At 46.9% G+C, this 21,840-nt stretch overlaps 2 protein-coding genes across 6 annotated transcripts in view; both read left to right on the top strand.

Annotated features, from left to right (window-relative positions):
- The window catches only part of ARID1A (AT-rich interaction domain 1A), a 67,206-nt gene extending 63,873 nt beyond the window's left edge, over positions 1-3,333 (top strand). For 2 of the 3 annotated variants that reach the window (XM_037828056.1, XM_037828059.1), the window contains exon 20: positions 801-3,333. In XM_037828056.1, coding sequence (XP_037683984.1) covers positions 801-2,537 — 1,737 coding nt within the window. In that variant the 3' untranslated portion in view covers positions 2,538-3,333. The remainder of the gene's footprint in view (positions 1-800) is intronic. The other variant, XM_037828058.1, reaches the window with a different exon arrangement.
- A 6,681-nt stretch (positions 3,334-10,014) lies between these two features.
- PIGV (phosphatidylinositol glycan anchor biosynthesis class V) lies at positions 10,015-21,620 on the top strand. Of its 3 annotated transcripts, none has more exons than XM_037828054.1 (5): positions 10,016-10,331; positions 11,020-11,109; positions 12,841-12,980; positions 16,253-17,374; positions 18,698-21,620. In XM_037828054.1, exons 3-5 carry the CDS (start codon positions 12,903-12,905, stop codon positions 18,977-18,979), a joined length of 1,482 nt encoding a protein of 493 aa, XP_037683982.1. In that variant the 5' UTR covers positions 10,016-10,331; positions 11,020-11,109; positions 12,841-12,902; the 3' UTR covers positions 18,980-21,620. The 3 variants fall into 3 exon arrangements, with proteins under 3 accessions (XP_037683983.1, XP_037683982.1, XP_037683981.1); XM_037828053.1 differs by having other exon boundaries at positions 11,015-11,109; XM_037828055.1 differs by lacking the exon at positions 16,253-17,374 and having other exon boundaries at positions 10,015-11,109.
- The last annotated feature ends 220 nt before the right edge of the window (positions 21,621-21,840 follow it).

The raw sequence follows: 21,840 nt of genomic DNA, 5'->3' as shown, positions 1-21,840 counted from the left end.
TTAAATCATACGGTTACTAGAAAAGCCAGAATTTTAAACTACATCTTTCAAATTCTAAAGCCCTGTTTTTCCATTTTGATACACTATTCAGCCAGAGATTAACCGGGCTGGAGTTAGTGTTTTCTTGTAGAGATTAAATGTCCCATACAAGGATCCAAGCTGGAATTTAGGTCTCCTTAGCACCAGCTTAGACCAGAGTTTAGAGAGCTGAGGGCTCCTCTCACTCATTTTGCTGTAAGATTTGTGGAGATCCAGCCTCCTTGAATGTTATAGAGCTTAGAAAAGAGAGCAGATGAACATTGTCCATACTGCATTCTCTTCTCTCAGTTTGTGTTAGAAGAGCTGATCCTGCCACATCTAGCCTTGGCCTCCACTTGGCAGTGGGATGGAAAGAGTATCCTAAGAGGAACATTGGCAAATACCAACAAGTAGCAACCGGACCTGGTGAAGAAAGGCAGAAGATGGGTTGGGAAAGAAGAGGCTGAGAGATGGGTGGCACTGGCATTGGTAGATAAGGTACTAAGCTGTTGGCAAGGATTTCCATCCCATGGGAGGCAGGCCTAAGTAAAGGTAGGTTGGGCAGAAGAAGAACTTTGTATTAGACAGAGGAGAGATTAAGATAAACAACTTGCTCTATGGAGAGCCTTTGGGAGAAGCAACTCTGCCTCTCCAGAGTGATACATCTGACTTGGAAGAAAAGGGGATTGGATAGAAGACTTTGAGAGGGCCCTCTCAAGTCAAAGATTCTCTTCTTAGGCTGCTTTTCTCCCCTAGCTTATTTCTGGTTCTTTGTTTTTTAGCTCCCAGGGTTGCTGGAGCTCCTTGTGGAATATTTCCGACGTTGCCTGATTGAGATCTTTGGCATTTTAAAGGAATATGAGGTGGGTGACCCAGGACAGAGAACATTACTGGACCCTGGGAGATTCAGTAAGGCCTCTAGTCCAGCCCCCACGGAGGGGGAGGGAGAGGAGGAAGAAGACCTTCTAGGTCCTAAACTGGAAGAGGAAGAAGAGGAGGAAGTAGTTGAAAATGATGAGGAGATAGCCTTTTCGGGCAAGGATAAGCCAGTCTCAGAGAATAGCGAGGACAAGTTGATGAGTAAATTTGACAAGCTGCCTGTGAAGATTGTACAGAAGAATGACCCGTTTGTGGTGGACTGCTCAGATAAGCTTGGGCGTGTGCAGGAGTTTGACAGCGGCCTGCTGCACTGGCGGATTGGTGGGGGGGACACCACTGAGCATATCCAGACCCACTTTGAAAGCAAGACAGAGCTGCTGCCTACCCGGCCTCATGCGCCCTGTCTACCAGCCCCCCGGAAATATGTCACAGTAGCAGAGGGTACTCCAGGGACAACAGAGCAGGATGGTCCCCCGCCTGATGGCCCTCCAGAAAAACGGATCACAGCTACCATGGATGACATGCTGTCCACCAGGTCTAGCACATTGACAGAGGAGGGGGCTAAGAGTGCAGAGGCCACTAAAGAAAGCAGCAAATTTCCGTTTGGCATCAGTCCAGCACAGAGCCACCGGAATATCAAGATTCTAGAGGACGAGCCCCATAGTAAAGATGAGACCCCACTGTGTACCCTTCTGGACTGGCAGGACTCCCTTGCCAAGCGCTGTGTCTGTGTCTCCAACACCATCCGTAGCCTGTCATTTGTGCCAGGCAACGACTTTGAGATGTCCAAACACCCGGGGCTGCTGCTGATCCTGGGTAAGCTGATCCTGCTGCACCACAAGCACCCAGAACGGAAGCAGGCACCACTAACTTACGAGAAGGAGGAGGAGCAGGACCAGGGGGTGAGCTGCAACAAAGTGGAGTGGTGGTGGGACTGCTTGGAGATGCTCCGGGAAAACACTTTGGTCACCCTCGCCAACATCTCGGGGCAGTTGGACCTTTCCCCATACCCAGAGAGCATTTGCCTGCCTGTCCTGGATGGGCTCCTACACTGGGCGGTATGCCCTTCAGCTGAAGCCCAGGACCCCTTCTCCACCCTGGGCCCCAATGCTGTCCTCTCCCCTCAGAGACTGGTCTTGGAAACCCTCAGCAAACTTAGCATCCAGGACAACAATGTGGACCTGATCCTGGCCACGCCCCCCTTCAGCCGGCTGGAGAAGTTGTATAGCACCATGGTGCGCTTCCTCAGTGACCGAAAGAACCCGGTATGCCGGGAGATGGCTGTGGTACTGCTGGCCAACCTGGCGCAGGGTGACAGCCTGGCAGCCCGTGCCATTGCAGTGCAGAAGGGCAGCATCGGCAACCTCCTGGGCTTCCTCGAGGACAGCCTTGCTGCCACGCAGTTCCAGCAGAGCCAGGCCAGCCTACTCCACATGCAGAACCCACCCTTTGAGCCAACCAGTGTGGACATGATGCGGCGGGCTGCCCGTGCGCTGCTGGCCCTGGCCAAGGTGGACGAGAACCACTCAGAGTTCACGCTGTACGAGTCACGGCTGTTAGACATCTCGGTATCGCCGTTGATGAACTCATTGGTTTCACAAGTCATTTGTGACGTACTGTTTTTGATTGGCCAGTCATGACAGCCGTGGGACACCTCCCCCTCCCCTCCCCCGTGTGTGTGTGCGTGTGTGGAGAACTTAGAAACTGACTGTTGCCCTTTATTTATGCAAAACCACCTCAGAATCCAGTTTACCCTGTGCTGTCCAGCTTCTCCCTTGGGTAAAAAAGTTTCTCCTGTTTTTCATTCCTCCCTACCCGCTCCACCTCCCTTACCTTCTCTGTTCCTTGTCCTCACCTTACTCCCCTCAGGACCCCACCCTATTTGAAAAGACAAAGCTCTGCCTACATAGAAGACTTTTTTATTTTAACCAAAGTTACTGTTGTTTACAGTGAGTTTGGGGAAAAAAAATTAAAATAAAAATGGCTTTCCCGGTCCTTGCATCAACGGGATGCCACATTTCATAACTGTTTTTAATGGTTAAAAAAAAAAAAAAGGAAAAAAATACAAAAAAAAAAAAAACCCTCTGAAGGACAAAAAAGGTGACTGCTGAACTGTGTGTGGTTTATTGTTGTACATTCACAATCTTGCAGGAGCCAAGAAGTTAGCAGTTGTGAACAGACCCTGTTCACTGGAGAGGCCTGTGCAGTAGAGTGTAGACCCTTTCATGTACTGTACTGTACACCTGATACTGTAAACATACTGTAATAATAATGTCTCACATGGAAAAAAAAAGAGAAAACGCTGGGTCAGCAGCAAGCTGTAGTTTTTAAAAATGTTTTTAGTTAAACGTTGAGGAGAAAAAAAAAAAGGCTTTTCCCCCAAAGTATCATGTGTGAACCTACAACACCCTGACCTCTTTCTCTTCCTCCTTGATTGTATGAATAACCCTGAGATCACCTCTTAGAACTGGTTTTAACCTTTAGCTGCAGCGGCTGCGCTGCCACGTGTGTATATATATGACGTTGTACATTGCACATACCCTCTGGATCCCCACAGTTTGGTTCCCTTCCCAGCCACCCCTTTATAGTATGACGAGTTAACAAGTTGGTGACCTGCACAAAGCGAGACACAGCTATTTAATCTCTTGCCAGACATCGCCCCTCTTGGTGTGATGCTGTACAGGTCTCTGTAAAAAGTCCTTGCTGTCTCAGCAGCCAATCAACTTATAGTTTATTTTTTTCTGGGTTTTTGTTTTGTTTTGTTTTCTTTCTAATCGAGGTGTGAAAAAGTTCTAGGTTCAGTTGAAATTCCTGATGAAGAAACACAATTGAGATTTTTCCAGTGATAAAATCTGCATATTTGTATTTCAAACAATGTAGCTAAACTTGATGTAAATTCCTCCTTTTTTTCCTTTTTTGGCTTAATATCATTTATTCAGTATGAAATCTTTATACTCTATGTTCCACGTGTTAAGAATAAATGTACATTAAATCTTGGTAAGACGTTTGTGAGGCTTTTTATTTCAAACTATTTTAAAGAGTAACCTTTTGGTGGTGGTGATGGATTGGCTGGTCCTGTTCTTGCAAACCTCCCTTTGTGTGCTCTTGCCCCTACATGGTGGCTTACTGGACCCTGTAGTCACTGTACCATATTCAGCTTTAACCTCGATAGTGTAAGTTTTAAGTTTAAGAAGGTTCTGAGATGATGTAGCCTGCAGGAGGAAGTTTCAGCCATAAAACGTATGTTAGCCTCTTGAAATAAGTAGGTTTTAAAGTTAAGTCAAAGAAATTGATGATGCGCTAGAAAAAAAAACTTGTGGAAATAGTTGGCAAAGGGAGGATCTCTGTTTTTTTCTCTCCAACTTAATCGTTTGTATCTCCAGCCTGGCTTTCTCCCCTGACTCCAGACTAGTATATTTAGCTGCCTTTGGACATCTCTGCTTGGAAGTTTAATAGGAATCTCAAATTGAACATGTCCAAGTCAAGATGCTCTGTCTTCCCTAAAAACCTATGTCTCCCATAGACTTCTCAGTAAAAGGAAACTCCACACTTCCATTGCTTGGCCAAAATCCATGGAAGTCATCCTTGACTATTCATTTCCACATCCAGTCTGTCACCACTCTTCAGAGAATAAGTTCAGTCCAGCCACCACCACTGTAGTCCAAAACACTATCATCTTTCCTGGATTCTTGAAATATCCCCCTCCTGGCCTCCCTGCTTCTACTCTGCCTTGTCAAACTATTTTTGACATAGCAACCAGAATGGTCCTTTCAAAACCTAAGGCAGATCAAAATTCTTCAGTGCTGCTCCCCGGTTACCTAGCTTGCCACTTTCTTTCTGATCCCCATTCTTCCCCATTGCTCACTCCACTGCCCCAGAGCAGTTTCCCTCTTGGAGTCTTTGCACTTACTGTTCCCTCTGTCATCTGTGGGGCTCAAGCCCTCTTCTCCCTCAGGTCTTTGCTCAAATATTATATCAGTGACTTTCCCTGACCACCTTTACAATGGCTATCTCTGCCCCCCCTGCTCTATTTCCTTTCTCTGCCTTAGTTTTTTTTTTATATAGCCCTATTTCCATCTGACCCATTGTATATTTTACTTACCTGTCTTCTTCCACTAGAAGCTGAGAGCAGGGGGCCTTGTTTTGTTCACTGCTATATCCCTGTCCTACAGCACAGCCAGGCAGGTGGTCACCACTTAACTAATTAATGATTGATATCGTAGGCATTGACCAGACCCAGTTGCTTTTATGAGGCTAATACTGCGATACATGGTTCCTCTGTTCATTCCCTTTCTTGGGGAAACAATGGAGAGAACTTCAAGTTCAGGTTTCTCAGGAGAAATCAGAAGCAGTAACAGAAAATGCTATTATTGTGGACACTTAGAAGTGAAACTTGAAACAACAGCTTGCTATTGAGTACCTAGTTAGATATAGTACATTGCAAATAACAGATAACAACAGCCCCATAGCCCACGAGGTCAGTGTCCTGGCTCCCTTTTTACAGTTGAGGAAAGATGCTGAGAGAAATGGAAAGCTTGTCTGGGCTTCCGCACCAAAGTCCACCTGACCAGGGCCCATGCTCTTCCCGATACACCACACCTCCCTCCCGGATGCAGAGGCAGCCGGGGGTAACCAGAGCTAGCTGTGGTGCTCAGAAAGCAAGATTTGTTTTCATTGTATTTAGCATGAAGTAAAATTGTCCCAAGAATCAAACTAAATGTTAATTTTGGGGTCAGGGACAGGAATGAATAGCTAGAATAGAGGGGAGAGAGAGAACTAGCTAGCCTTCTAGGACTCTTTTAGAGAAAAATGGGAATATTTTCACACTGTAATGAACAATGTTGCTAATGGCTCTTTGCTCAGGGCCTTTTGAGCTCCATTTTCTAGTTTAGAAAGTGCATTTCTGGGCTGCGTGTGGAGTTCGGTTTCCTGGGTTCCTTTCATCTGCTCTCCTGCAATGCAGAGGCAGCCTAGCCTGGTCTCCAGTTTCTCACTGGAGTTACCACGGGGCCAAAAGAACTGCTAGTCACTGAGCTGTGAGTAATGTGCTTTTGAGAAGTAAATAGAACCTAGCCAGTGGAGAACCCAGGGGTGTGGCCAGTCGTTCTTTTCCCAGGCTCCTCCCTCCCCACCCCTCAAATGACCTTAGCCTTCTTTCATAGCTGGAGAGCAGCCAAGTCCAGCCTAAACAATACTCTCAACCTCATTGGCTCTTTTGCCCTGCAGCCACTACCACCCCCAAGTGGGTGAGGCCCTTCCCCCTAGGCCTCTGGTCTGAGAGAAACAGCTGTGGGGTCAGGGTTTTCTAACTGTTAAAAGGCATGCAGGGAAGGTGAAAACTGCCTAGTGTCCATGACTTTAAAGGATCAGTGTATGGCTCCTGCAATTGGGAAGCAGAGCAGGGGCTTTGTCTTGGAATGAGTATCATTAAGGGGTATGGCAAAGGGCACAAAGGATGCTTTTGGTAAATGTCCAAGACCTGACTGGTGCCACCCCAAGTGTAAGGATGGATGCAGGTGTCTCCCAGCATCCTTGGAAACTGCCAGTGAATGCCCTTTTATCCATCCACAGCAAAAAAAAAAAAAAAAGTAAAATAAAGCTCTGGTAAGGGCAAAGCTGCCTGGCTGCTAACAGTTGGAAGTGACAGAAATCAGAGGCTATCATGTCACTTTTGCCCCATAATGGTGTGGCCTCAGAGTCATTGTTCCATGTCAGAGTCAGCTACTCCATTCATTCCTGTAGGATTGGGACCGCAGCAAGTTTAGTGTCTGAGAACTGAGCCACTAAAATATACTGCGACGTCCCTCTTCCAGACCTGGGGTGAAGCCCTCCTCCAGATGTGGAGGCAGGAGCAAAGCAAGGAAGCTGCAGAGAAACAAGTCATCGGAGAGGTCCAAGTGACAGAAATCAGAGGCTATCATGTCACTTTTGCCCCATAATGGTGTGGCCTCAGAGTCATTGTTCCATGTCAGAGTCAGCTACTCCATTCATTCCTGTAGGATTGGGACCGCAGCAAGTTTAGTGTCTGAGAACTGAGCCACTAAAATATACTGCGACGTCCCTCTTCCAGACCTGGGGTGAAGCCCTCCTCCAGATGTGGAGGCAGGAGCAAAGCAAGGAAGCTGCAGAGAAACAAGTCATCGGAGAGGTCCAAGGAGGTAAGCACTCAGTGAGAGCTACCAAACTTCCTTCTCCACACCTTCTTTAGAAAAATCATTCTCCCCTGATTTGTTCAGGAAGTTATAATAGCCCACCTTTATTGAGCAGTGTATGCCAAGCACTATGCATCCTATGAGATAGGTATTGTCATCTCCATGAGGACAAAGACTGTGCCTGTCTTACTCAGTATTGCATCCTCACCTCCTGTCACATGCTAGTCAGTCCAGTATTGTTGAATAAATCAAACAGGTGAGATAGGAATTTGGTAGAGGAAAGGGTAGGTAGGACCTGTTAAGACTCAGTGTGCCCTGTAAAGTATTCTTGGCATAGCATGTCAAGACTCTTGGTAGAAAAAGGAAGAGATAGAAATCGGGTAAACCTGAGAGAGAGATGAAAATACTATGAAGTGGTTCAAAGTACCAGCCTGGGAGGCTGGAGAACTGAATGCATGTTTTTTTCCTTTGTGAATTCACAGCCACTGTAGCCACTAGCTGTGTGACCTCAGGCCAGTCACTTGCCCTCTCTGAACTTTTGTTTCCTCATCCATAAAGTGTGGGTATTAGATTAAACAAATTAAATTATCTTTATTGAGTAAGCAGAATGTGCTCTAAGTGCTGGGAATACCTTGATGAACAAGGCCCCTGCTCTCATAGAGCTTACATGCCAGAAGAGGGAAACAGACAACAAAACAAGTAAAACTTATAGATGACATAACCAGGTGGTGTTAAGTGTAATGAATAAAATAAAACAGGGTGATGGGGATAGTACAGGGTGGTGGTGGTGACTGGGTAGTCAGGGAAGTCCTCTATGAGGAGGCAATGATGTTTGAGCTAAGACCTGAATGTAGTGGGCTATCCAAGGGGTAGTCCGGCAGTAGTGTTTTAAGCAGGGAAAACAAAAGCCAGGCAAGTTCAAGGAACAGAAATACTGGAACCCTCTTACATTCTAGAATTCTAGAAACAGCATTGCCTGTATTGTTTGGGTTAGGGGTTTGTATTACGAAAACTGTTTCTTGGTGGTGTGGGATATTTGCTTCTTAGTGCAAGTGGCCAGGAGGTGTAGAGTTTTCCTGAAGCCCTGGGATCCAGCTCTCCCTCACTTGCTCTCTGCAGTTCTAGTTGCTCAGCTGACTCCCTGTGTTGATGGAGGCTCCATTTTAGCTGCAGGCTCTTAACAGCAAAGACTGGAGAGAGTTGCCTCCTCCACTACTCAAGGTCCTTGGAGGCCCAGAACCCCCTCCCATCCCACCCAGTCTCCTTCCAGTCTGACAAGCCAGGGCTTTAAGAACACCAAGATTCAGCTTCCCTGTTTTCCTGTCAGAGCAAGAGCCAGAAAATGAAACGGGAAACAGAGCGGAAGAGGAGGGGGTTGGGTAGCAGAGAAGGAACGGAGGAAAAATTGCAGGAAAGTAGAGCTTGAGGATCTGGACAAAGTTCTCCCTCGAAAGGGTGACAGTTGAGCTTTTAGAAAACATTCTGACTTCTCACAAGAGACCCCTGTTCTTTTTATAAATAGATTTTTGAGGGAATTTGGTGTAGACAGAAAGAACAGTGAGAAAGCATGTCTTTTTCCTTTGTGAATTCAGAGAGCAAGGACAGTTCATTTCGCAGTTCTGGTTTTGCAGAGTGCTGCCTGGAGCTTCCCGGACTTCTAGAGATTCAAGCCCTAATCTTAGGCCTCATCACAAGAGTGGGTGCCCCCAATTTTGACATTTCACTTATAAGCCTCTGAAGCTGAAAACAATGCGTTGTTGAAAAACGTGGGGGAAGGGCCTTCTAAAAACTCCAATTTTCCCCTTCTTCTCCAACACCCAACAACTATTATGTGATTTGTTCTCTTTCCACCTTACAACAAATACCTGGGGGCAGTTTAGGTCTCAGGGTCTGTGATAAATTATAAAGCATCAAAAGATATAGTTCCTGGCCCCCCCAGAGCTGATGTGAGCTAGTTTCTTTGCCTGAAGAGATAGCAACACCACCCTTTTGTTCCCACCCACATTAGTAGCTGTTGGAGAAGATAAACCCTCCCTCAGCCAGGGCTGTGGCCAGTCGCTAACCCAAACCCCAGCTTCGTTTTGGAGGGCAGATAACTGAAACCACAGAAGGCTTTGGAATCCTTAGAAACAAGAAATCCACCAAAGGAGAAGGATTTATTATCTGTTTCCTTTGAGGAGGGTGCAAAGTTGTTCTAACAGTTTCCGTTACAGGGGTACCAACCGGCCGCTCCTCCCTAACAGACGGTTTTGTCTTTTCTTCTTCTTTTTTGACCTATAAGAGAAGCTGCTTTAGTGAAGAAGGAGAAAAGAATCCAGGGGCTGTTCCCTGAGAGGTCTCCTTGCCCATCCTCATTAGCCACCTGAAGTGGGGCAGGGGATTGAAGGAGGACAGAAGGTCCCTGGTTGCCCGAGGGTAAAGTCAAGGGGATCCCCCACTTTCCTCACACCCAGAACGCAGGTTACCGCTGCCGGCCACAGAAGCCCCGAGAAGGCTTTTCCTTCCCTTCAGAGAACACCTATTTTGTGTCAGGCCCTGTGCTAAGCTGTTGTTGCCTGACAGCAGAGAAAGTGCGGCTCTGGCTTCTGCGAAGAGGCTGCAGGGGAGCCCCCAGCTAAGAGAGCCTCGGTACACACATTCAGTGAATGTCTGCGGGACGGAACTGGAACAAGAGCACAGCTTTGGGACAGCAATCCCGGAGGACCAAACGAAGGCGGGGCAGGGGCCCTGGGGAGGGATAAAGTGCGAGGGAGAACTCTCCAAGTGTCACCAAGGCGGGAAGATGCTGAGCTGAAAAGCGCGGAGTCATCGGGATACGCCGTCCCTATGCCGCTCGCCCAGAGCCAACATGGCCGTTGCGGAGGGAGGCGGGGCGGCTCCGAGTCCGGGCAGGAGCGGGGCGGGGCCGCCATCGGCGAAGTCAGTGCGCAGGCGCGGACGCTTGGGTTCCCGGATGGAGGTGCTACGAATTGGGTCCTGCCTAGGAGGTGCAGATGCGCAGGTGCTAAGCACTGGGCGCCAGCTTGGGAACCCTGGCGCCCTGGGAGGTCGTCAATGCAGGCCGAGGGGCGGGAGGTAGAGGCCGTGGAGGAGCAGGAAGCCACGCCCCTCCGCCCTACTGGCCTCCTGGCGCCGCCTCTTCCTCTACATCCTCCCGCCCTTCCCCGCTTTCCGGCCCGACGGCTTGGGGGCTGGGGTTCCTCTGGCCCCCTCGGGAGCGGCCCCTGGACCGTGGAGGGCAGATGCCCGGTCCCCGGTAGCGGCTGTGTCATAACGGAGCAGGTCAGAACGGGCTTCGGGCCGGGCACGGCTGGCCGCAGGCAGCCCTAGCTCGGGGCGGCCTGCTAAGCCTCTGGCCCTGAGGTCGTCAGGCCGGACAGAGCTCCTTCCCCACCCCACAGAATATGTCTTACCCAGAGGGTCCGGGGCCCCAACTCAGCGGGCTCTCCTAAATTCTCGATTAGGGCCTCCTTGCCCTACACAGCGAGAGCATGTTGTATCACTGGCTGAAGTGTTGGGCTAGGAGTCGGGAGACCTGGTTTGTAATCTTGGCACTGAAAGAGCACATACCCTTTGGCCAGAGGTGAGGTCAGGTGGGAAGACTATCAGGTTTCAGAAGCAGAAAACATGACCCCGGACACTCTCAAGTATCTTTGGGTGTTTCACTTGACCCCAGTGAGCCTCAGTTTCTACATCCATAAAGTAAGGGTGGTAATTATGCTGGCCTCACAGAATCTAATGAGATCCCCGATGTAAAAATTAAAAAACGGAGGAGACTTCTATTACTTACCTCTCTGGGGCCTGTTTTCCTCAGGAGAAAATGAAAGAATGAAGTTAGTTGATCTCTTAAGTGTCCTGCCAGTTAAAAAAGTCTGATTTGGCAAAGAGGTTGTTGGGAAGTGAGGCTGGCAACTAGACAAGAAGGAGAACTGACTGATTTTATTTTTCTTTTACTTGCCTGTAAGCTAAGTATAAGCCACAAGTCTCCTGTGGCCACTGAGGCTGGAGCTTGACTCTGGAGAGAGGAAAGGAAGAATGGAAGCCTGGTGGAGAGGCAGAGGTGGGTTAAGTGCTGTTCTGTTCCCAGCTACTCCTCTGCATGTGGGTGGGAAGAGAAAAAGATTGAAGTCACTGTGGGATAGAGAAAGAGCAGCCGTATGAGGTTGGCTGTGCCATTTTCTCTGATTTCTCTCGATTCAGCGAGTCAGGTGTTGGAAACGTTAGGTGGATTCACAAAGTACGGCTGCTCTCCGGGGTTTTCAGAAGCTTGCCTTTGAACAGAATTTTCATGAGCTAACCCTTGTGCACTTGGTGGCTCCTCCCTTCCTGCAGGCTTCCTAGCCGTGGAGTAAGCAGCAGGCGCCCTCTTGTGGTGAGGAAAGAGCACTGTCGCTATTAGCCAACCTTGCTCCCTTCCTGGGGAAGTTTTATTGTCCTGTGGCTTCTGGGACTTTGTCTTTTTGTTCTTAACATGAGATATGGTGGAAGGAATGCTTGCGGCAGTGATTTTATATCCAGAGTCAGTGAGCTGGTGATGCCTTATCCTTCTCTTACCACTTTTATACAGTGGTGTCACCTGGGGAAAGATTAGTGAGCAAGATAGACAAAGCCCCTGTCCTCATAGAACTTCTAGTCTATTGGGGCTGACAAGCAGCTTAAATAAGCACTAGCAATAAACATGACAAGGCAGAGTGCAGTGGGAGCATATCACGTAGTCTAGTGAAAATCAGAGAATACTAGAAACAAGTGATACCTAAAGCTTTCATAGGTATTATCCACATAAGAGATGGAAAGAGTCTTCTGGTCCTCCATATTAATTTCTCAGATTAAATGCTTTATTCCTTTCGGGATAGCTTTTCTTCACCACAAACTGATGAGCTGCCTCTGATGCTCTTGCCTTACTTTCTGATTTCCCTGACTGGTGTTTGAAAGTTCTATAGGAAGATCACTATTTCTTTTAGGCCAAGGAATTGGAAAAAAAAAAAGCCCTTAAAATGCATTCCTTGTCTCAGAATGCCTTTGCAATGTTTATACCTTGCTGTCATTACAACAAAGAGTTGGGAAATAAGTTTCCTCCATCCTTGGTAGTCAATTCTGTCTTCACCCTAAGTTTGTTTTAGCAATGTGAACTGGCTGAAGTCCTGCTGAGTGGTGGTTTTCTTTTCCTTCTCCACTTAAATTTAACAGACCAGCTGAACACACATCAGAGAGCTAAGCTGCAGTGTGTAGTCAGTAAGGTCTTCCAGTACAGTTCTCTGGGCCACTTTTTGGGATTCAGCTTTGGGACCTAGTGTATTATTCTGGGCAAGAAGAAAAGGGCACAAACCAAATAAATAGCAATTACATCATAGATTTGTGAAGGGCTCTTTCACACTTTAGTCTGTTTCGTCATCATGGCAACTTGGTGAGATGGGCAAAGCAGTTAGTCTCACCCCCATTCTATGCATAAAAAACTCAGACTCAGAGAGACTGAAGGAGAACTTGTGTCAAAGGCAGGACTTGAACTAAAGTCTTTATTTCCTGCATAGGAGCACTCAGCATGCTTTTAAAGACTTTCTGCATACTTGGTTTTCCAGCTTCATGTCTATCTGTGTGGAACTCTTCCTGTGAGAACACAGTGCTTCAAAGTGACACCAGGTGGTCCCATCTGCCTTCAAGATGTGTTCCCTCATCTGGGCAGTTAGATGGTTAAGTTTGCCGTAGTAATGCTGAAAGGGGAGGTTCCTGTGAAGAATACTTTCAAGAATTTGCCTTTGGCCCATGTGTGACATTTCCTCCTTGGGTTTTGTAGCTTAGAAGCCTGAGAGAGCTCAGTTCTGGTGGCAACACCGCTGGATTCCTGGTGGCGAGAGCATGTGGCCCCTGGACCCATGCCGGAAAGAGGTGCTGAGGTTTGCGTTCAGCTGCCGCATCCTGACTCTGGTGCTGCAGGTCAGTCTCTGATCCTTGTCCTGATCATGCTGCTGCTCCAGGCTGGGATAGGCACTAAGAGTAGTCCCCACCCCCTTTCCATCTCCCAGGAGAATACATCCTGTGCCCCGCCATGTGGTTGGAACCATAGAGACATAAACTTTATAACTGAAAAGCAGGCAGGGAATCTTACAAATGATCTGTTAATCCCTTATTTTACACATGAAGCAGCAGAAGCCCAGAAAGGTGAAGTGACTCTCCCAAAATCACATAACAAGTTAAGGAAGGGCCAGAATTAGACCGCAGGTTTCCTAACTCCTGAACTAGTGATCTTTCCAACAGGCCAGGATGTTCTCTAACCAGAGATGCCCTTAGGTGTGACAGCTCAAAACATTGCCCTGGGGTCCCCTGTGTCTGTTGAGTGGGAGAGAGGTGAAACTGTTCGAGTCCCCGAGAGGTCTGTGTATATTCATTGAGTCAGTAATGTCTCCTTTTCCCACAGGCATCCCCTCCATGCTGCCTCACCCACACACAAGTTTCAGGATGCATTTGCCCCTTTACAACTTCCTTTTCCCTCCAAAGCTGTCCTTGATCAATATTTTAATCAAATTTCCCATATCTATGAATTATATCTGTATTTGATAGGCCCTCGGTCTATGTTCATAAATGAATGAATGTTGTTGAACGATATCAACATCCTGGAGATGTTATATTAGCATAATCTTAGGTGCCTTTTATTGCAAGCATCTCTCTTTCTAGAGGCTCATACCTAGTTCCTTTGGGGAAAGCTTCCCTCTCCTCCACCACTACAGTAAGGCACAGCAAGCTCTGCTGGGCCCCAGGTTTACTTGAAAGTGTCTTTCGCTTAGAGGCTAGGGCTGTTATCTGCGATTGTCACGCCTTTCCCATTTGTTTTCACTGTTTGAAGTGGTGTGATAAAGAAACTGACTGAAAAGAGAAAGAGCCTCAAAAATGGGGTTGTGCTCCTGTGGTCAAGCTGAGGAAACTGGCTCGAGGATAGCTCTGAACCAGTATCAATTGAGTTAAGGGCATACCTAAAAGAACAGTACTGTGAATTGTTGTCTGGGACAGGGAACCAGGACAGTTGGGTTCTCATTCAGGTGGTGATTTTGGAATGAGTATATTTCCCTAGACAGTTCACTCAACCACCAAAATTTTATTAAGCACCTAATATTTTCTAAGAACTGTGCTGTATAGTGTGTGTAAAAAAGTCATGGTCCCTTTCCCGGAACTTAAGGAGCTTATGGTCTAATGGGGAAAAAGACATTTAACAATAAGCTGTTTCATTCTCTCTCCTCTTTCTCCCAGTTTAAAGTTCATGCCATCAGATTATATCTCTGGTTACCCCTTGGTGTTGCCGTCCTCTACAGAGGCACAGGACATTCCTCCTCATTCCTTGATGGTTTTAGCTCCTGGTTCACTGTCACTCTTTCCAGCATTAGTTCTCTTGTTTTCTTGGTGATTTCAGTTATTAATGAACATGATACATCCCAATCTTTCAGTTCCTTGTCCTGCTTCCTTCTAATGATCTTGTCTTCTCCCTACTCTCATAGTCATATCCTAGACCTCCTCCCCCTACCAAATAATCTCTATTTTAAACATCCCATTCTCTGACTGTCTCCTGTCTTTCCAGCTCACCCCCTCTGGTTAGAGGATCTAACAAATATGCCATCCCCGTAGGGTTATACTCCATTGATCCTGCCACTATTTCATTGTCTCACCTTCCTCTTGGCTTCACCTTCCCCTTTTTACCCAGGTCAGGTTGCATAATCTTTCATGATCATCATTCCCAGGCATACACACTCAGTTCTCGTGCTGCCTCTCCTTATGTCTTATTCGCGAAAGCCCAGCCTTGTTAAATCCAGTTCTCTGCCTACTCCATGCCTGCACCTGCACAGAGAAAAATAGATAACTGTGAAAAATAGTCTCTTTTATTCAAGGCCACTAACCCCAGTGAATCTTTAGTGCTACCTGGAAGTCTTAGTGCATTTCTCTCAAGTTTCTCTACAGATCAGAATCACATCTGGAGAGCTTTTAAAACTCTCAGTGCCCAGGCTGCTTCCCATCCCAGTTAAATCATCAGCTCTGCAGGAGGGATCCAGGCATCAGTATTTTTAAAACTCACTGGGTGATTCCAAGTGTGCAGCCTATTTTGAGAACTAGGTTCATAGGTAACTTGTTTTACACATTTTCTTCTTTCCTCAACTGTCTTAACACCTTTTCCCCAATCCTCACTCTCAACTGATAACTTGCTTTCCTGAGTGAAAACTCAGAAAAACAAAAGCATTCAGAAGAGACCTTCCACATGCTCCCATCACCTCTAGCAGCTTACCCAGCATCTTCACCTCGGTGCCTTTGCTGTTGAAGGTGGGATGAGCTGCATGTGCTCTGCTCTAAGGCTGGCTCCTCCACCTGTGTATCAGATGCCACCCCCTTTCACCTACTCCAGCAATTCTCCTCTTTCTCCTGCCTCCTCAATAGTTTCCTTTCCACAGGATTATTCCCACTGGCACGCAAACATTTATCTCTCACCTTAAAAAAAAAAAACAGAAAACTTTCTCTTGACCTCACATCCTTATTCACCTACAACCCCATTTCTCTGCTCCTCTTTACGGCATAGCTCCTCAAAATAGTTGCTTGTGTGCACTGTCTCCAAATTCTCTTGTCCCATTCTCTGTTGAACCTCCTCTAAGCAGGATTGTCTCTCCTTCCCTACACTGAAATAGCTCTTGGCAAGGTCACCAGTGACCACCGCATGGTTAAATCCCATGGTTGGTTTTCAGTCCCCATTTTACCTCACCTCCCATTAGCATTTAGCCAAGTTGATCACTCCCTTTCTTCACTTGGTTCTGCAGCACTGTGTTCTGGTTTTCCCCTACCTCACCAACCCTTCTTTCTTTATCTTCATTGCTGGATCTTAACCCTTGTACTAACCGCCAAATGTTACATGTCCAGGGCTCAGTCCTCAGACGTTTTCTTTTCTTTTCGTAATTTCTCCTGGGTAATTTCACCCAGTCTCACAGCTTTAAATGCCATCCAGCCATTTTTAATCCCCAAGTTTGTCTCTCCAGCCCTCGTCTCTCTTCTGACCCACAGATGGATATATATCACTGCCCAGTTGATCACTGCTCTTGGGTTCCAAGTCAAACTTAAGTCATCTAAAACTGAACTCCCGGTTTCCCCCAACAAGCCTCTTCTTCCTCATTGTATTAAATGGCAAGTATTTTCTTCTATTTGCTCAACCAGAATCCTGTTTCTCCCTCACCCCATAGGCCCTGTTCAATGCGATCATCCCAGATCACCATGCAGAAGCCTTTTCTCCTCCTCGCCTGGCCCCCTCGGGCCCTGTGGACCAACTTGTGGAAGGTCTTCTTGGTGGCCTGTCTCACTGGGATGCTGAACACTTCCTGTTCATTGCTGAGCATGGCTATCTCTATGAGCACAACTTTGCCTTCTTTCCTGGTTTCCCCCTGGCCCTGCTGGTGGGGACTGAATTGCTGAGACCCCTGCGAGGGTTACTGAGCCTACGAAGTTGCCTGCTAATTTCTGTAGCACTGCTTAACTCCTTGTTCTTTGTGCTGGCAGCAGTCGCGCTTCATGACCTGGGATGTCTGGTTTTGCACTGTCCCCGCCAGGCCTTTTATGCAGCACTGCTCTTCTGCCTCAGCCCTGCCAATGTCTTCCTGGCAGCTGGTTACTCAGAAGCTCTGTTTGCCCTCCTGACATTCAGTGCCATGGGACAGCTAGAGAGAGGCCAGAGCTGGACTAGTGGACTCCTCTTTTCCTTTGCCTCTGGTGTACGTTCCAATGGGCTGATCAACATTGGCTTTCTTGTGCACGCCCAGTGCCGAGACTTTCTATTTTCTGTCCTGGTGCAGAGCCCCCTGAGGCAGCTCATTAAGCTGATGGCCTCTGTGTTCCTGTCAGTGCTCACACTGGGCCTTCCCTTTGTCCTCTTTCAGTATTACGCTTATACCCAGTTCTGCCTGCCAAGCTTAGCCCACCCCATCCCTAAACCCTTGCTGCAGTTAGCTGTGGACAAGGGCTACCGGACTGCAGATGGAAATGTGCCACCTTGGTGTTCCTGGGACCTTCCCCTAATATACAGCTATATCCAGGATATCTACTGGAATGTTGGCCTTTTGAGATACTATAAGCTCAGGCAGTTGCCCAATTTCCTGCTGGCTGCACCAGTGGCTGTACTAGTTGTCTGGGCGACCTGGACATACGTGACCACCCACCCTTGGCTCTGCCTTACACTTGGGCTGCGAAGGAGCAAGAAAATTAAGACCCTAGAGAAGCCTGACCCTGGATTCCTCAGTCCCCAGGTGTTTGTATACCTGGTCCACGCTGCAGCGCTGCTGCTGTTCGGAGGTCTGTGCATGCATGTTCAGGTGAGGTGGATTCCTGGGTGGGATTAGGATGTGAATATGAAAAAAATCCCTTGATGAGGGAGCAGGAAAGACAGTTAACTTCTCTTGTTTGAGTGACCCATACCTAATTTATTCACTCAACAACTTTGTGGGGGCTTTCTTTATGCCAGACCCTGTGTCAGACCACTGGGGATAGAACGTAAGTAATATAAATTTGTGCCCTTAGGGCATAAATGTGTAGCCAGATCTCTAACAGATAAAATTACAGTACAGTGGGATGGAAGAGGGATTGCTGTTTTGTGGTAAAGTTTTGTGGAAGCTTGGAAGAATAAGTAGCTAACTGGAGTAGTTGAAGAAGGCCTCACATTTAAGGTCCTGAAGAGTAAGCAGGAATTTTCTGTATAAGTAGAGGAAGAACATTCTAGGTAAATGGAACAGTGTGTGCAAAGACTCGAGGGTTATAAAGTGGCCTCAGTCAGCTAAGATATAGAAATAAGCAAAGAGGGCATCTCTGGAACCTTCCCTAAAATACCACGATATCCAGAATTTCTGCTTGAATATTAGCTTCTTGTAGTTCTCTGAGATCAGGCAGATGCCCAATTTTCAGAGCACATATTCAATGTTTGGGATGGTGGGAATAGAGAGGGATGAAAGAGGGTGATCATGCATCTGATTTTTTGTTCCTGGCTCTGGCTCCAGTTTCAATATAACCCAAAAAAGTCTTTTTTGCCCCCATGCTGACCTCTCCTCAGCAGTTTCTGCCTGTTGAAGGTGCACATTGGCTGTTTGTAAAGTTCTTTGTGTGAAAAAAAGGCACAGGGGAAACAGAAAGAAGTATTCTGTGTTTGTAGCTGGATTAGCTAGTAGAGTGAGTGCCAACAAAGCTTGGAGCTTCCAAGAGGTTAGATGAGAAAGGCCATTTGGAGTCCTGGCTCTGAGCTCCTCCAGGAGGGACAGTGTTGGACCATAGGATCCCCTCCCCTCTGCTTGACCATCCACATGGAATGAAGGAACCATCCCAGGTTCCCAAGCCCCATGTCACAGCCCAGAGTTTAGGGTCCAGGCCCTGGGCTAGCATTGGACCCTGCAGAATTTTTAGTGTTGATTGGACCATTACTGTGGTTATTAATTAGTCTGTAGCTATGAGCTATGTTTCTTTGTAACATTGAGGTTGCCTGGCTAGTGTCACATCTTTATAAACAGATCCTAAGCTCTGTTGAATTTCTTTTCCAGGATAATAAATTTCTAGTGTATGTGATGGGAAACTAAGCCCCTAGTTGGTCCCATTTGAATCAGTGACATCCCAATTAATGTGTGGGTACTTTTCTCTCCTATGATTTCCAGGTTCTCACCAGGTTTCTGGGCTCCTCCACACCTGTTGTTTACTGGTTTCCAGCTCATCTGCTTCAGGATCGAGAGCCGCTGCTGAGATCCCTAGAGATTGCAGCTCAGAAGCCTCTTGCAAGGGACTCCCCACCAGGACAAAAGGACCCCAGCAATCCTATCATGGAACTTTTGTACAACTGGAAAACCTGTTCTCCAGTCACACGAAGCATTCTAGGCTATTTTCTGACTTACTGGCTCCTGGGACTACTCCTGCATTGCAACTTCCTGCCTTGGACATGACCTGGAGTCTCAAGGGGCAGGCTTGCAGCAGACTTGACCCAGGGGTCTGCAAGTACAGGTACACTCTGGGACAGCCTGTGCTGTCCTGAGATTGTTACTCATCCAGTAGAGTCTCTCTCTTTTCCTCTTTCTCTCTTTGGAGGTTAGCTGGGGATGGGGGAAGTGTGAGCTGCTAGAGAGCCCCTTCTGGTCCTGGCCAGGACAAATTGTAGGGTGATAACTGTTTTCTCTATAAGTGAAGATCTCTTTTTCCAAGACTGAAGTACACTTACTTGGATCTGTTTAGTTATCCAAACATAGCAGAGATCGTCTAAGACCTACCACTGACCCACATGTAAATTAGATGTAAATTATTTAAATGTAAATTTCATCAAAGGCTCTAGCTGACAGACTGAGGATCTTCCACACAAGACGGTGGTGGCCTGAGAAGTGTAGTGGCATGGGAAAGTGGGACCATTTTGCTAAATGGGACATGGTTTCTGATTTTTTTTTTCATGATTTGGCAGTTTTATGTATATGAGAAATATTACCGAGGTGCAAATTAAACATCATTTGGCTGTGCATATAATGAATTAACTTTTTAAAAATAATACAAATTACTTGGAAAAATTTTTTTTCCAAGAAAAAGGGTAAGGAGAACGCTGCATGAAGAGCAGGAGACCTGGATTCTAGTCTTCCTAGTAAAACCCCATTTACCAGCTGTATGATCTTGGGCAGTTATTCAGAGCCTTAGTAATCTTCTGGAACTAGGGCAAATGATATTGTTCTTACTGGGGTGGGGGCGGGGGCTGAACCATATAATCTCTTGTTAGGTCCCTTTCAGCTCAGAGATCTTAAGAATGTCCTTAAACAGAATCTCCCAGTCTAAACACTTATGTAGAGTCTCAAACAACTGATTTTAGGAGACAATGTCTCAAGTTCTCCCGCTTTCAGCATTAGAAGAAACTTCACTTGGGTGCAACACTGAACAGTAACCTAAGTGACCTTTCCTTTGAATGAGGGAAAGCAATGACACCTGGCAAATAAGATACCTGTCCTGCATAAGTCAGCCTGCACTCGGCTGATTTTCCTGCCATTCTTGAGAGCTTCTGCTTGCTTGCATGGCAAACATGGGTCAGAGAAGCCAACATGGCAGCATGAGGAGGAGGCAAAGAGGAGACTCCACGAAAGCAAAGAATCTGGTGCTCCTACCTCAGCAATAAAGAACCGAATAATTGTAGGTAAGGCCAAAGTTGAACGAAATGGTATCTGTCCTGCTTTCTGGCCTCCGTTTGGTTGTGAGACCATCACTGTGACAGTATAAGATCATTGGCTCCTGCTGAGCTATTTTTGCTCTTTCCTTGAGCCAGATAAGAGGCTCTCTATCATCACCACTCATTCTCCATTTGAGCCCAAAATTCCAACAAGCAAGAACTCTTCAAAATAGGTGGGGAATCATAAACAGCTCTGGAGAGCCCTGAGACTTGGAATTTGGACACGCTGCCTCTGACTGTGACTGAAAGCTAAACTTGCCAGCTGAAGGGAAGCTCCTGGCTGAGCCCCAGCACCCTCTGTTGGAGCTTCTGGTCAGCCTGGCCAGTAAGCGCTGCCCATCCACCGCCCCAGCGCTGAGCATAGCTGAGCAGATTTGGTCCAGAGTCAAATGCTTCTGAAAACGTACACATGGATTGGGGCAGCCCTCTGCCTTCTGCCAAGAGGCCCAAGTGCCTTTCTTGGCAAAACATGCTCACCCCTGCCCTAGTGTCCTTCCAGTTGGCAGAGACTGTTCTCTCTCTCCTCACCAACAGCTGCAAATCCAGGGACTTCCACCCTTTGTACAGGAAGAGTTGGGGTCCTGTTTTGGTTCTTGATTGCTGAGGTAGGAGCACCAGATCCTTTGCTTTCTTGGAGTCTCCTCTTTGCCTCCTCTGGGGGGATCAAGGGGACAGATTGTTCCCCTACGGGAAGAGGTGACTCAGACCACACAGGATAGGGTGTAATTTCACTGCCCTGGCAGTGTCAGCCTCAGCTTCACACTAGCTCTCATCACCCCAGAAACAAGTGATTTCAAGGACCGGGAATCCTACCTTCTTGGTTAATACCAGAGAACTAAATCACTCGGGGATTCTGCAAATACGATTATAGTTAGAACTGATAATTGAGGAGATAACTGAGGACCACAGCTAGGCAGAAGCGTCTTGTGTGACCTGGAGAAGGACGCAGCTTTCTCTGTGACTTTGGGGGGATCTAGTTCCTGTTCTCTGAGAATCTAAAGAATGGGTTGGCTTTATGGCCAGCAGCTGTCCTTTTACCATCCTATTATAGTCTTTAATAGGCTGGGAGACAGACTTGAAGGGCCCAAGGCAGGAAGCTTCCTGTTTACCCTGAGGTCTAACAATGCGGCAGCTGGATTGAGCGTCTACAATTTCAGAGAAAAGTCATTTCCTTTTGAGACCCTGCTAAATCAGAAACCAGACGCTTCATGTACCTAGAAGTAGATGCTTTTTTGTTCTTTAATGAAGGTGGGAGGAGAAGGAATGTTTGGCAAGTATTTACCAGTCCCCATTGAAAAAGTCACTTCTTTTCCTGAACAGACCCTCTCTTATAAAAAAAAAAAAGCGTAATGTGTGCAGTAGGTTTAAGGGATTTGAAATTGACTGATTAATTCAATGATTGTTTATTAATGTCTGTTTTAGGGGAATAAAGGTGACTCAGCTATGGCTCTTATCCTTAAGTAACTTTCTAAAAGAGTAGCTAGCAGATGTACAGAAATATTAATCAAGGTAGAAAATGATAAATGCTGGAGAGTAAAGGGATACTTAAGCTTTTTGCTGTATATCTCTCTGTTCTTGAACTTTTTATGATGAGGATGAATTCAGATT

Source organism: Choloepus didactylus, chromosome 2, assembly GCF_015220235.1.
Source record: "Choloepus didactylus isolate mChoDid1 chromosome 2, mChoDid1.pri, whole genome shotgun sequence".
Taxonomy (NCBI): domain Eukaryota; kingdom Metazoa; phylum Chordata; class Mammalia; order Pilosa; family Megalonychidae; genus Choloepus; species Choloepus didactylus.
The sequence above is the reverse complement of the archived record's forward strand: the minus strand, read 5'-3'. Positions and strand labels throughout refer to the sequence as shown.